The sequence below is a fragment of the Globicephala melas genome, chromosome 2, assembly GCF_963455315.2.
Source record: "Globicephala melas chromosome 2, mGloMel1.2, whole genome shotgun sequence".
NCBI lineage: Eukaryota > Metazoa > Chordata > Mammalia > Artiodactyla > Delphinidae > Globicephala > Globicephala melas.
Window position 1 is genome coordinate 142,582,981 of NC_083315.2, and position 16,456 is coordinate 142,599,436.

The 16,456-nt window shown below is 34.4% G+C and overlaps 1 protein-coding gene across 15 annotated transcripts in view; it reads left to right on the forward strand.

Annotated features, from left to right (window-relative positions):
- GPHN (gephyrin) overlaps positions 1 to 16,456 on the forward strand; it is a 623,627-nt gene that overhangs the window by 246,930 nt on the left and 360,241 nt on the right. For all 15 annotated transcript variants that reach the window (XM_060294925.1, XM_030855270.2, XM_060294927.1 and 12 more), the window contains exon 4: positions 14,387 to 14,479. In XM_060294925.1, coding sequence (XP_060150908.1) covers positions 14,387 to 14,479 — 93 coding nt within the window. The remainder of the gene's footprint in view (positions 1 to 14,386; positions 14,480 to 16,456) is intronic.

The window sequence follows — 16,456 nt, forward strand, 5'->3', positions numbered from 1 at the left end:
ATGAAAATAAATAAGGAAACACAAGCATTAAATGATACATTAAACAAGATGGACTTAATTGATATTTATAGGACATTCCATCCAAAAACAACAGAATACACTTTCTTCTCAAGTGCTCATGGAACATTCTCCAGGATAGATAATACCTTGGGACAAAAATCAAGCCTAGGTAAATTTAAGAAAATTGAAATCGTATCAAGTATCTTTTCCGACCACAGAACTTTGAGTCTAGATATCAATTACAGGAAAAAACCTATAAAAAGTACAAACCATGGAGACTAAACAATATACTACTAAATAACCAAGAGATCACTGAAGAAATCAAACAGGAAATCAAAAAATACCTAGAAACAAATGACAATGAAAACACCACAACCCAAAACCTATGGGATGCAGCAAAGCAATTCTAAGAGGGAAGTTTGTGGCAATACAATCCTACCTTAGGAACCAAGAAACATCTTAAATAAACAATCTAACCGTACACCTAAAACAATTAGAGAAAGAAGAACCAAAAAACCCCAAAGTTAGCAGAAGGAAAGAGGTCATAAAGATCAGATCAGAAATAAATGAAACAGAAATGAAGGAAACAATAGCAAAGATCAAGAAAACTAAAAGCTGGTTCCTTGAGAAGATAAACAAAATGATAAACCATTAGCCAGACTCATCAAGAAAAAAAGGGGGAAGACTCAACACAATTAGAAATGAAAAAGGAGAAGTAACAACTGACACTGCAGAAATACAAAGGATCATGAGAGATTACTATAACAACTATATGCCAATTAAATGGACAACATGGAAGAAATGGACAAATTCTTAGAAAAGCACAACCTTCCGAGACTGAACCAGGAAGAAATAGAAACTATAAACAGACAAATCACAAGCACTGAAATTGAAACTGTGATTAAAAATCTTCCAACAAACAGAAACCCAGGACCAGATGGCTTCACAGGCGGATTCTATCAAACATTTAGAGAAGACCTAACACCTATCCTTCTCAAACTCTTCAAAAATATAACAGAGGGAGGAACAGTCCCAAACTCATTCTACGAGGCCACCATCACCCTGATACCAAAACCAGGCAAAGATTTCACAAAAAAAGGAAAACTGCAGGCCAATATCACTGATGAACACAGATGCGAAAATCCTCAACAAAATACTAACAAACAGGCCAACAGCACATTAAAATGATCATGCACCATGATCAAGTGCGGTTTATCCCAGGAATGCAAGGATTCTTCAATATACGCAAATCAATCGATGTGATACACTGTGTTAACAAATTGAAGGAGAAAAAACATATAATCATCTCAATAGATGCAGAAAAAGCTTTCGACAGAATTTAACACCAATTTATGATAAAAACCCTCCAGAAATTAGGCATAGAGGGAACTTACCTCAACATAATAAAGGCCATATGTGGCAAACCCACAGCCAACATTGTTCTCAATGGTGAAAAACTGAAACTGTTTCCTCTAAGATCAGAAACAAGAGAAGGTTGTCCACTCTCACCACTATTATTCAACATTGTTTTGGAAGTTTTAGACACAGCAATCAGAGAAGAAAAAGAAATAAAAGGAATCCAAATTGGAAAAGTAGAAGTAAAGCTGTCACTGTTTGCAGATGACATGATACTATACATAGAGAATCCTAAAGATGCTACCAGAAAACTACTAGAGCTAATCAATGAATTTGGTAAAGTGGCAGGATACAAAATTAATGCACAGAAATCTCTTGCATTCCTGTACACTAGTGATGAAAAATCTGAAAGGGAAATTAAGGGAACACTCCCATTTATCATTGTAACAAAAAGAATAAAATACCTAGGAATAAACCTACCTCAGGAAACAAAACACCTGTATGCAGAAAACTGTAAGACACTGATTAAAGAAATTAAGGATGGTACAAACAGATGGAGAGATATACCATTTTCTTGGATTGGAAGAATCAACAGTGTGAAAATGAGTATACTATCCAAAGCAATCTACAGATTCAGTGCAATTCCTATCAATCTACCAATGGCATTTTTCACAGACTAGAACAAAATATTTCACAATTTGTGTGGAAACACAAAAGACCGCAAATAGCCAATGCAATCTTAAGAAAGAAAAATGAAGCTAGAAGAATCAGGCTCCCTGACTTCAGACTCTACTACAAAGCTACAGTAATCAAGACAGTATGGTACTGGCACAAAACAGAAATATACATCAATGGATCAGGATAGAAAGACCAGAGATAAACCCACGCACATATGGTCACCTTATTTTTGATAAAGGAGGCAAGAATATACAGTAGAGAAAAGACAGCCTCTTCAATAAGTGGTGCTGGGAAAACTGGGCAGCTACATGTAAAAGAATGAAATTAGAACACTCCCTAACACCATACACAAAAATAAATTCAAAATGGATTAAAGACCTAAACGTAAGGCCAGACACTATCAAACTCTTACAGGAAAACATAGGCAGAACAGTCTATGACATAAATCGCAGCAAGATCCTTTTTGACCCACCTTCTAGAGAAATGGAAATAAAAACAAAAATAAACAAATGGGACGTATGAAACTTAAAAGCTTTTGCACAGCAAAGGAAACCATAAATAAGATGAAAAGAGAACCCTCAGAATGGGAGAAAATATTTGTAAATGAAGCAACTGACAAAGCAGTAATCTCCAAAATATACAAGCAGCTCATGCAGCACAGTATCAAAAAAACAAAAAATCCAATCCAAAAATGGGCAGAAGGCTAAATAGGCATTTACCCAGAGAAGTTATACAGATTGCCAACAAACATGAAAGTATTCTCAACATCTCTAATCATTGGAGAAATGCAAATCAAAACTACAGTGAGGTATCACCTCATACAGGTCAGAATGGCCACCATCAAAAATGTACAATCAGTAACTTCTTGAGAGGATGTGGAGAAAAGGGAACCCTCTTGCACTGTTGGTGGGAATGTAAATTGATACAGCCACTGTGGAGAACATTGTGGAGGTTCCTTTAAAAACTAAAAGTAGAACTACCATACGACCCAGCAATCCCACTACTGGGCATATACCCTGAGAAAATCATAAATCAAAAAGAGTCATGTACCACAATGTTCATTGCAGCTCTGTTTACAATAGCCAGGACACAGAAGCAAGCTAAGTCTCCTTCGACAGATGAATGGATAAAGAAGATGTGGCACATATATGCAATGGAATATTACTAAGCCATAAAAAGAAACGAAATTGAGTTATTTGTAGTGAGCTGGATGGACTTAGAGTATGTTATACAGAGTGAAGTCAGAAAGAGAAAAACATATACCATATGCTAACAGATATATATGGAATCTGAAAAAAAATATATATATATATATATCTGGTTCTGAAGAACCTGGGACAGGACAGGAATAAATACGCAGACGTAGAGAATGGACTTGAGGACACGGGGTTGGGGAAGAGTAAGTTGGGATGAAGTGAGAGAGTGGCATGGACATATATACACTACGAAATATAAAATAGATAACTCGTGGGAAGCCGCCGCATAGCACAGGGAGATCAGCTCGGTGTTCTGTGACCACTTAGAGGGGTGGGATAGGGAAAATGGAAGGGAGATGCAAGAGGGAGGAGATATGGGGATATATGTATGTGTATAGCTGACTCACTTTGTTATAAAGCAGAAACTTACACACCATTGTAAATCAATTATGCTCCAATAAAGATGTTTAAAAAAAAAAGCTTTTAAGTTTCATTAGGTGTCATTTGTTTATTTTTGTTTTTATTTTCATTACTGTAGGAGGTGGGTCAAAAAAATCTTGCTGTGATTTATGTCAAAGAGTGTTCTTCCTATCTTTTCCTCCAAGAGTTTTATAGTGTCCAGTCTTATATCTAGGTCTTTTATCCATTTTGAGTTTATTTTTGTTTATTGTGTTAGAGAGAGGGAACTAGTCTTAGAATCCTAAGGGAAATTTTGGAGGGAAGCTTTTTTATTAGTTTGTTTTCCATATTTTAACCATTCAGTTTTCCTAGGTAGCAAATACTTGACTGATTGGAGAAAGCCTGAAATTGCATTTCTTATATTAGGTAGATTCCTAAGTTTTCCTATTGGAGTCATCTTGAGATAATATGTTTGATTTCCTATTATTTATTTCAATGTCCTTTCAGAGTTCTAGTCAATCTTAGGAAAAGCTTTATGTCGGTAGCATCATCACAATTTATTCACGTAACCTATTATATAAGATCACTCAAGAGTACAGATACGCACAAGATATGGCTCTTAAGCTTAGTGAAGGCCTTAGGGAAAATAGGATAAAAAGGTCAAAAGACATATCTCTTAAATCCATTTAGGTCTATAAATCATTTGATTATTCTCTTTTGCAGTTTATCTTTTAAAAAATGTCATTTCGATTTTGACCTATCATAATTCATGCTAAGAAGATTACCATGAACCCTGAACTCTACTGATATCTTCTAAGGTAATTAACTTGTGGAGAAATTCCATACTTAGACAGTGTAACTCTGACAGAAATAATGTTGAAAAGTAACAAAAGTAATCATTTATTCAGCCCTTGCTATGTCTGAAGTATTCTGCCAAGTGCTTAACTTCCATCTGTGATATTCCATCTTTAGGAGCAAGTCCTTGGTATTCTGTGAAACAATTCAAGTTACTAATTCCTCATCGTAACAGTGTTCCCACACTATTGTGATAATTGAAGAATGTGGACCCGGGTTACCTTCTTTCAGAACAATACACTGGAGATGCCCAAGCACAAATTATTTATACTTGAATAATTAGGCATGTGATATAGTTGTATCTACTCATTTCTATTTCTTTCAGCAGTGAGAGGATTCATATACTGTTACCTAGTTAAGGTTGAGAAAATAATATTGATAAAAGACATTTAGTAGCACAAGAAAAGGATTATCATAAGTAATATTTATCTGCTGTCCACAACCATTTGACACAATCAGTGCAAGGTCTTACATTATGTTAATGAAGATCAACAATGGTTAGAACTCTAATCACTCACATTCTTTAAAATAAAGATATAAGTAGTACATACAGTATTGGAAAACTATATAGTGTTTGGTGTCTAAATGTATAGAAGTAAACTGAAATTGGTCCAGGGGTTAAGAATCAGACAACTTGAATAAAAGAACAGCCCTCACTTTCTTACAAGGGAGAAGGTACAATTAGCCTGAAATAGCACCTGGGTTGACATTTTTTGTGGGTGTAAGAGAATAACGAATGATGATTTGAAATGAAATAAATCTTAGTTTTGAGATATTCTCTACATAAGAGATGTTCTAAGGATTATGTAAACATGCATACATATATTTTTTTAATTAATTAATTTATTTAATTTTGTCTCCGTTGGGTCTTTGTTGCTGCACGCAGGCTTTCTCTAGTTGCGGCGATCGGGGGCTACTCTTCAACACAGCGTGCAGGCTTCTCATTGCCATGGCTACTCTTTGTTGCTGAGTATGTGCTCTAGGTGCTAGGTACGTGGACTTCAGTAGTTGTGGCATGCGGGCTCAGTAGTTGTGGTGCACGGGCTTAGTTGCTCTGTGGCATGTGGGATCCTCCCGGACCAGGTGTCGAACCCATGTCCCATGCCTGCATTGGCAGGCGGATTTTTAACCACTGTGCCACCAGGGAAGTCCAACACATATATATATTTTTAAAAATAGATGTTTTGAACGCATATAATGTTCATATACATGGAAATGGAAAATATAAATGTATGAAAAATTATGGATGAGTACTCCTTGGATAAAGCCACCTGCTTCCTTTTTATCTCTACAACCCCCGAAATATCTCAGAAACCCTTATACTTCTCATTTTAATCACTTGCTATGCTCTTTAGTCTAATAGATGATACCTATTGTTTGCATTTACTTTTTTAAGAGCTTAGTGAAAGCTTCAGCTATGTTAACAAATATTTAGAAAATGTGTTGCTGTTTTCTCCAATGAAGAAATGTTATTTTTAAAACGTTTTAAGGAAATATATTTTAGAATATTAATTTTAAAGTGGCTTGGAGTAGATTGACAAAGCCAAAAAGGACCAGAGAGAGAGATTTTAAGCCCAGATAATACATGAATACAGATAAGGTGATACTAATGGACAAGGAATGGGAGGATCTGCTTAATAAATGAGAAGTTAAAACAATTCAGGAGACAACTTGGAAAAAATGACGTGAAAGAAGAACTTAAGAAAATTTTCCTAAAATATTAAAACATGCTTAAGTTACTTGGATATTTAAAATTGTTCACATTAAGTTATCTCGTTAGTGGAAATGATACTGCGTTATTTATAAAAACTAGTAACTGCAGAGTTTAAAAGAATCTAGGAAACAAAATTCTAACTGATTTAAAAATTTTCCATTTGAAGAATTTTAGTGGATTTTGAACCTATTTGTTAATATTTTCAAAGTAACATCTTCCAATTATTTTGTAGAAACAACTAATTAATATTATAAAAGATGGAAATTTATTAACCCCATTTCAAAAAGGCACTTGCGTGTTTGGTGGATGAGATTGAAAAAATAAATGTTGTGTAATGATGTAGTAAATATAGGTAAAGTACTTCTTCCATTTCAGTCTAGTTATCTTTTAAAACTATTTTTTACTTTTTAATTACCATATCACAAAATATCAAACCAAGATTTTCTAAAATAACGCGTATTAATCACATTGCTCTCACAAAAACATTGTTGAGAACTTTTTGCGCATTATTTAGTAAAATAAAATGAAAAGCTATTTAAAATATTATGTCATCTTTATCTCATCTTTTTAAAATTTTTATTTAAGTGTGATATACTACATGCTTTTCCAGTGGTTTGTGAAAATAAAATTCAGAAATTGTTTACTGATAGAGATACATGATCAACCTTTTGGAGGTTACTCTCAGAGATGAGACATGTAAACATGTAAATTTCTTTAAACTGTGAAAAGTGCTTTCCAGAGGAACACACTCCGGGAACAAATTGCCTGGAGGCATTAGAGGAGACTTTACTGAGATGACCCTAAGACCCTGTTTCATTATGTACACATAGGAATTTTTCAGGTGGTTATTTCACAGCTCTTTAGTAGACCAAAGAAAAATGTAACATTTCTCAAATGATTTTATTTTGGTGAGGTCTGCTTAATTCAATGATTCATGTTTCTGTCAATAAATGTAGAGAAAAGAAGAAAATGTATTATTTTAGATTTAGATCTAGATGAGTATGTGACTTCGGGCGGACGTAGAGAAAGATGGCTTGTCTAAACTTAATTCCTCATATCTCTTACTGTCCCATTTTTCTCTTTATTGGGTTTTTCACTCTTGGGCAAGAGAAAAGTATTGCTAAAAACCTCTGTAGTGATAGTTTTCATCCTAGTTATGGTAGAGAAACTGTTATATATTCATAAATATGTAATATCTGTAAAAAACTTTTCTTAACATGGGCATCCCTCTTTCATAGCACTAACCGTGATATATTGATGTACCATACTATATTAATTTGTTCATACCTCTGAGCTCTTTGATATCAAGGACATTTGTCATGGTTTTTTTTCCCCCCCATTCCTACATTTTCCTGCACATACTAGGCATTGGTATGTTTCTTAAACTGAATAATTAAATGCTACAATCACTTTCGTGAGACTTTATGCCAGTTTTTTTAAATGTAACTCACATCAAGTTCACTTTCAAAGCTATTTGGAAATTTATTATAAAGTTTGTATGAACTTATGACTAATACGATATAAATTGGAAATAGCCAGAGAAAGAGAAGGATGCAAAAATGCTAATTATTAAAATAGTTATCTGTACTGTATTTGTTGCATTAAAAACCACCACAAGGGCTTCCCTGGTGGCGCAGTGGTTGAGAGTCCGCCTGCCGATGCAGGGGACACAGGTTCGTGCCCCGGTGTGGGAAGATCCCACATGCCGCGGAGCGGCTGGGCCCATGAGCCATGGCCTTTGAGCCTGCGCGTCCGGAGCCTGTGCTCCGCAACAGGAGAGGCCATAGCAGTGAGAGGCCCGGGTACCGCAAAAAAACACAAAACAAAACCCACCACAAAACTTAGTGACTTAAAACAACAATGACTTAGTATTTCTCACAAATCTGTAGATTTGCTGGTCTCAGGTAGGTGTATCATCTGGTCTTACCTGGAATCACTCATGTGGCTGAAATAATTCGTTAGCTCAGCTATGGCTAGAGAATCTAACATGGCCTCAGTCAGATGTCTAGGGCCTTGCTGCTATCTGTTTTGCTAGGCCTTTCTCTCCACATCATCTCTCACCATTCCATGATTTAGCCTGGGCTTCCTATCATGTTAATAGAAGTATACCAAAAGAGTGAAGGCAGAAACTGTGAGGCCTTTTGAGACATAGGCTTCAGAACTCACACACCATGACTTCTGCCCCATTCTGTTGGCCAAAGTCATAAGTCCAGTCCAGATGCAAAGGTTGTAGAAATACATTCCACCTCTTGATAGGAGGACTTATAAAGAATATGTGACCATATTTAATCTTCCACAATAATACATGAGTTGTTGCTAAGTATAAAATTTGTTTCTCAGCTGGCTCATAATGAGGGGGAAATGAGACATTAAAGTACTAGCTACCAGAATGAAGAACTAATACCAGAAGAATCCATTTTTTTCTTCCAGTTTTATTGAGGTACAATTGACATGCCACACTATATAAGTTTAAGGTGTACAATATAATGACTTGACTTACATACATCATGAAATGATTACCACAATAAGTTTAGTGAATAGAAAGAAATAGAAACAAATTTTTCCTTGTGATAAAAACTCTTATGACCTACTCTCTTAACATCTTTCATATATAATGTATGGCAGTGTTAGTTATAGTTATCACGTTGTACATTATATCCCTAGTACTTATTTATCTTATAACTAGATTGACCACCTTTATCCAATTCCCCCTCCCACCACCCCTTGCCTCTGATAACCACAAATCTGATCTCCCTTTCTTTAAGTTTGTTTATTTTTGAAGTATAATTGATTTACAACACTATGTTAGTTCCTGAAACAGGACAGAAAATTAAATTTTTAAAATCCCTTTAGTTTTTAATAATACATGGGAATTATAAAGAATTCCAAAAATACAAAAAAACTAAAATAAAAAGAGTAAAAAATAAAATGCACTTCAAATCTAATTACCCAGAAATAATTATTATTAAGATTAATTGTAAAACATTCTAACATCTTTCTATGTCTATATTACAGGTAGAAGAATGGATGAATGAATGTTTAATTGAGTAAAAGATACAGCTATATGAAATTAGGATAATTCTCTAAAGTTAATACAGAATAGCATTTTATTTCATTTAAACAGAGGGAAAAGAAAATGAATGAAAAGAGCATATTACAAGAGATATTATTTGCTAAACAGAGATCTCTCTAAAGTTAAAAAAAAATCAGGAAAATCATTAATAGGTTACAGTCATAGTTTTAACTTTTTAAACCTTAGGGTTGGTTGAAAGATAAGGAAGCTAGCACTGTTACATTTCCTTCTAACTACCCTCTCCTTGCCTTCAAATTTCTGCTTATTGTATGGTTATCAAAAAAAAAAAAAAACCTGCTTGAACAATATCCAGTCTTCAATCTGAGCTTATTTTATAAACCATTGCAGAGACGTAGGAAGAAAGGTGAAGTCAGCCCAGAGTATATCAGATCTTGACAGACTTGCACAAAGGAAAATAGAGGAAGCGAGGGAATAGAGACAACATATCGTCTTTTATAGAATGCTCTGTTTTTCTCTGTGAGATTTTATTAAATGTCCAGTACTAGAGTTTTTCTACCTAGATAAGGGTTTAACTCACCGTTTATGTGGGGATATCATTGGGTTTCAGATTAGTTCCCCAATTCAGTGTGCATTTGTTCCTGGAACCTTCAACTTGATCACAGAGGTTCAACCCCTTGTTTCATTTGTTTCTCACAGCAGCTGCTTTCAAGATGAAAAGATAGTTTCTTTCAGTTTACATCTCTCTAGATTTGAAGGTATTAGTGAGAATTTTTATGATTCGGATAATTCACCATTATGACTTCTTTGGGAGCCAGAACAGCATTATGAGCCTCAACCCTGCTGCAGTATGCTTCTCAAAGACCATTTATTTCTGTCGTTGACCACCCAACTTTTGAGATTTATGACATAAAGCTGTATATTTTTCCCCATTTGATCATTGCTGGTGGAAGTTTTTTCCTCTAGTTTGTACTCTTTTTTGTTGTTGTTGATTTCTGTTAGATATGGAGAGGCAGAAATTCTTTGTTACAGCTTGATCCTACTGTGCTAACCTGTAAGCTCAAGGCAGTAAATTTTTAAAGAAATACCTTTTATGTAAGGGAAAATAACCATTAAAATAGACAATGTCTTCAGCCTCAGTTTTGCAACAGATGCAGAGGAATTTTTCGTAATGATGGTTTATGTAGAAATCCTCAATGACATACTACCTGGTAGCAGCCAGGTATATCTCAAAATGAAAGGTATCTTATAGGTGCAGAAACATATATGATGAGATAAATTGCTTTCAGGTGATCTAACATGATAGAAAAGTAAGACTCACAATATCCTGAGTGGTACATGGTTAGAAAGCATGGCTTAGTCCAGTTTAACGTGCATATATAGCACCTTGAGGAGTCTTTCTAAAATTGCAGATCCTGAATCAGTAAGTCTTGGATGGGACCTGAGATTCTATATTTCTAACAAGCTCCCTGGTAAAACAAATGTTGCTCGTCTTCAGATCATACTTTTAGTAGCAAGGTTCTTGACTAGACTCACAGCACCTATACTTGACTAAATCCTTGAGGCCAGGGCCTTATTTGTCTTTAGATCCCTGTTATCTAATGAAGTGCCTGAATAAAAGGCACTTTATTGTTAAATAAACGAACTGATGTGTTAAATAAGTATATGACCACTAGGTGTCTGGAAGACTCGTATTTTATATTAATGGTTGAGAAAGAATCCTTATGTTTTGGAGACCAGCTGAGTGAATGATAAGATTGCTATTTTCTTTTAAAAGTCCAAAATCCTAACTAAGATTTTTGCTCAGTTGAAAAACTGTGGTACATCACACAGCTACTTTGGACCACAAAATATTACTTTTCAAATACTAGAACATATCCTTAACTGAGCTCAAGATATCAAATTTTATTTAAATGAAAGAAAATGTATAGAGTATGTGTTATCAGTTATCCATCCTGGGAATAGAAAAATTTAAGTAATATTCCTGTGGTGCAACTAATCTTAAGCTATGACATCTTTGTGGGCCCACCCAGTTGGGTTAGCTGTGAAGTTCACCTTCAGATAACTGAACTTATTGTCTCTTTAAGCTAGTAGTTCTCAACTGGTTGGCAGCATTTTAAAATTACCTGGGAAGCTTTTTAGAATCCCAATTTCCAAGCTGTACCCCAGAAATGAGACCCAAGCATCAGTATTTTTACAAGCTCCACAGATAATTCCAGTGTATAACCAAAGTTGAGAACCATTACTGGACTATGACCTCTTTAAAACCAGGGTCAGTCTTTCACTTATTTTTTAACTCTTAACACCTAAGACATGGTATAGGTCCTCAGTAAATGTTTATTTAATCAATGGATGAAATATGTTATAAGAATTATTGCCTGTTGCCAAACAATAGCATTCTTCACTCTAAAGGGACTATTTTGCCTATTTTTATTGGCATCTTGAAATTTGAAAAGTTTGAATTGCCCTCTTGGTATTGACAATACTGAAAATTAGTATTTGATATAATTTTTTTTTTTTAGTGCTTGAGCTGTTTTTTGTTGATACAAGTTGGATTTCACATCACTTTTTATCAAGATCTGATACAAATGGAGGTGTGGTCAAAGACTAGAATGCTGTGGCACAAACACTTCAGTAATATGGAATATTACAAAGAAATCTAAAGTTTCTAAGGTCTATTAGTGGGAAGACAAGATCAGTTCATCTCATTGCTGAGTTATGGAGTCAACTATGTATTTTTTTATAGACCAGAAATAATAACTACTTAGAATGATGAGTATTTTTGCTTTTCTAATTTCTAAATAAATAGAAGAGCAAAACACTGGAAATTTTAAGTTTGATTTGTGAAACCACCACATAATCACCTTTATTATAATAATCATTGATTTTGTTTGTTTTTGTTTTTTTAACATCTTTATTGGAGTATAATTGCTTTACATTGTTGTGTTTGTTGCTGCTGTATAACAAAGTGAATCAGCTATACGTATACATATATCCCCATATCCCCTCCCTCTTGCGTCTCCGTCCCACTCTCCCTATCCTACCCCTCTAGGTGGTCACAAAGCACGGAGCTAATCTCCCTATGCTATGCGGCTGCTTCTTACTAGCTATCTGTTTTACATTTGGTAGTGTATATATGTCCATGCCACTCTCTCACTGCGTCCCAGCTTACCCTTCCCCCTCTCCATGTCCTCAAGTCCATTCTCTATGTCTGTGTCTTTATTCCTGTCCTGCCCCTAGGTTCTTCAGAATCATTTTTTTTTTTAGATTCCATATATATGTGTTAGCATATGGTGTATGTTTTTCTCTTTCTGACTTACTTCACTGTGTATGACAGACTCTAGGTCCATCCACCTCACTACAAGTAATTCAATTTTGTTCCTTTTTATGGCTGAGTAATATTCCATTGTATATATGTGCCACATCTTCTTTATCCATTCATCTGTCGATGGACACTTAGGTTGCTTCTGTGTCTTGGCTGTTGTAAATAGTGTTGCAGTGAACATTGTGGTACATGACTCTTTTTGAATTATGGTTTTCTCAGTGTATATGCCCAGGAGTGGGATTGCTGGGTCATATGGTAGTTCTGTTTTTAGTTTTTTAAGGAACCTCCATACTCTTCTCCATAGTGGCTGTATCAATTTACATTCACATCAACAGTGCAAGAGGGTTCCCTTTTCTCCACACCCTCTCCAGTATTTATTGTTTATAGATGAACCATTGATTTTTTTTGTGTGTGAGCTTTCCTCAGAACAAAATTATAACTATATCAGTGGTGGGAGTTCTTCAGTTAGGCTCTAGTAGTCTATATTTTATGTCTTTTTAAAAATAGTTTGTTGCCATTAATTAATCACAGCAGGGGAAAATATCTCCTTCATTAGGAGTTTTGCGCTCTCCATTCCTGTGATACCAGGATGAAATAAAAATGAGTGAGAAAAGGGAAAAAAATCATTTAAAAATCCTGAATTGTCCTTCTGAATAATTATCATGCATTTTGTCTCACTGATGAATTAGAGAACTGAGGACATTGTATTTTACCTATAGATATCAGCCTGCTACTGGTATTTCACATCTAATTATCAGTACATAAATGATATAATTGTATTATTAAGTTTTGGACCTGACTTGTATAAAGGTAATGAAACAATAAAATACCAAAGCAAATATTTAATTATAATTTAAATGAGCACTTAGTAGTGCTTTTTAATAAATAGCCAAAATGTAGGATGGATGAATAGAACTAGCAATAGAGTAAGCAGAGATCCTTGTCCCACTTCTTTACAAACTAGCTGGGTAACTTTGAGTAAATTATTTAACCACATTGTACTTCAGTTGTCTTATCTGTAAAATGAATAGACAAATCTACTAAGGTCTCTACCAACTCCAGAATTTTGTGGTATGTAATTCTAATCTCAACTAAGTGTCATAATATTGGTGTGGAAAAAGAGAAACTTTAACCAATCATTTATTCCTACACCTTTCCTTTAAGGCAACTATGTAAAATAACATCCTGAAAAACGTAAAACTTTCCTAAACCACTTGAAACTTAGGAAAAAAAAATATTGACTCAATCATAGGCAAAATATAGAGGAACATCGTCCAACAGCTCTAAGTTTAAATTCTAGCTTTTTCCCCTTCTAGTTCGTGAGCCCATGAGCAAGTATATTTCTTGATCTCTCTGAGTCTCTTAATGAAAAAAAACAATGAGTCTGTTTCCTTAAATATAAAATTGAAGTGTGAATATTTACCTGACAGGATTGCTATACTTATTAAATAATGAGATCATATAATTAGAAATAGTGCTCAATTTTTTTAACCTGAATATATTTTGAGTGGCTGACAAGATGTCAGACATGCCATTTAAATACATAATGAATATTAATTATAAACTATTTATGCTATTTCCTGTGTTACATTTACTTTCAAGAATATGATGGTTGCATCTTCATTTTCTATAATGTATAAAATGCATACCCAAAACTGCAGTGTCTTTTGATTAACAGTGGAAACTGTTCCATGAATTGTGCTTCACATTTTTCTTAATGAGTGTTGAAAAGAATCTGTTTCTTCACTGTATACGAAGTATTTCAGTATGTGAATGTTTTAAGTAGGCAGGCAAGTCCTTCTGCATGTGAAAATATTATTGTTTTCTTTCAGGAAACCCTGATAGATTGGTGTGATGAAAAGGAACTTAATTTGATACTAACAACTGGAGGAACAGGGTTTGCGCCACGAGATGTCACTCCAGAGGTGAGATAGTATATGCTTTTCTGATGTTCAATGAGTAGACTATTATGTTATTTTTAATCCTTTTTATTCTTTTTATATGATTTATGTAATTTTGCTAGACAGAACAAGAGACCTGTGGTTCTAAGAATGTGAACATTTTGCTGTGGGAGAATCATTACATTAAAAAAAAACTGTCTTGACTTCTTGTCTTTGGACTTAAACTAGAAATTATCTAAACTGAGGAAGATTGAACTGGTCCAGAAGGTAATCCTGCATTTGCTCAGTGGTCTGTGGTATTGGCTGAATTTCAGGCATATTGCCAAAGTAGGTAATAGCAGAACTCTGACTCAGCATGGCATCTGGTCTGATGTGCTTTGTTAATATAATTCAAAATGTTTCTGATTTGTCTTGAGATACCCTTGTCATTGGTCTCAAGTAGGATGACTGCAATAGCATATTTATACCAATTTTATAGTATTTGATGAGAAAGTTATATATTCCATAATTTTAAATGTGAATTTAAATGCAGAATTTAATAAGCCAAAAGGCAGAATTAATCTCTAGGCTTCATGCCACAAGAATTACCTTCAACCTTGCACAGGAAAAAAAATTAGGGAAAGAATGAAGAATAGACAGTGCTCAGTGATACAGGGGGAAAGTCCTTCTTTCTTTTTAAAGAAGCCATAAGCTTCATGTGTCACTTCAGAGTCATATGCAAACTTATATTAATACTTGTGACATTGTTTCCTTTACCTCCCAGAAAAGTGTTTCTTGGCTGAATTTCAAGCTACTGTTAACTGGTTTTTTATTTCCAAATCAGTGCACCATTGTGTCTCCTATCTTATTCATAGCAAGATACTTTTGCTCAGTACCTATTAATTATTGTCCTTACTCTAATATAGCAGTTTTCAAACTTTAGCTTGTACCACAGTTAGAGGTAAAACAGATTGCTGTGTCTCACCCACAGTGTTTCTGATTCAGTCAATCTGCAGTGGGTCCCAAGAACTTGTGTTTCTAGTAAGGCCCCAGGTAACACACATGTTGCTGGCCCATAGACCGTGCTTCCAAACTTTGGGAACCATTGGCTCTAGTATGTGAAAATGCACATTGTTTTAACAAGTTTTAAAATGTTTTCTATTCTTCTATGTAAAAATCATGGCACAGAAATTTTTGGAATATTATTATAATTAAGCTTATAAATAAAGTCATTTTGTTAAGCAATTAGAATAGAATTCTGGGAGATTGTTAGCTTCAACTACTTAAAAAAGAAGTAATTCTTATATAGCTTCTGGGTCCTAAGGGGAAATGGTCCTTTGGCCAATTTTTATATTTCTTTTAAACTGTGAGACTAACTTAAAAAGTACAATTGCAGGGGAGCCATCTCCTGTAAAGGTGTGTTTATGTTTTGTTTTGTTTGTAAGAAAATCTCCCACATATGTGAAGACATTGATTTTTGGAGTTTGAGTGTTGGGTTAAGTGTTTGAAGTAAATGACCCTGGTTTTATATATCCTTGTTGTTTGTGTACTGGTTTGATATTTTCATAATATTACTTTTATATCAGAAAAGTAAAAAAAAGTTACCATAGAATTCATTCATAACCAGTTAACAAAATTATTTTTAATTGTGGGAAAATAATTTGCATCACAAAATTAAATATTTTGTATTCCGTGGAGTTTCAAGTTAATACCAAAACACTAGGTTGCAAATCCAAACTTCTAAATTCTGGCTCTGCTACTTGCAACACGGTGAGTGTAGACTAATTATTAAATCATTCTGTGCCTTAATTTCCTATAAAATGAGGGAAGTGAAAGTGCTTATCTACCAGGGTGGCTGTGAGGTTTCAATGAGAACTATTCCTGGCATTTTAGTAAGCACTATGTAAGGGTTAACTTATAAGGGTTAATTTTTTTTATTAGTTATTACATAACTACCAAAGTAGACAAATTTGTAGTATTTTTTATATATAACTATCAAATGGGCAAAAATAGTCGTATACT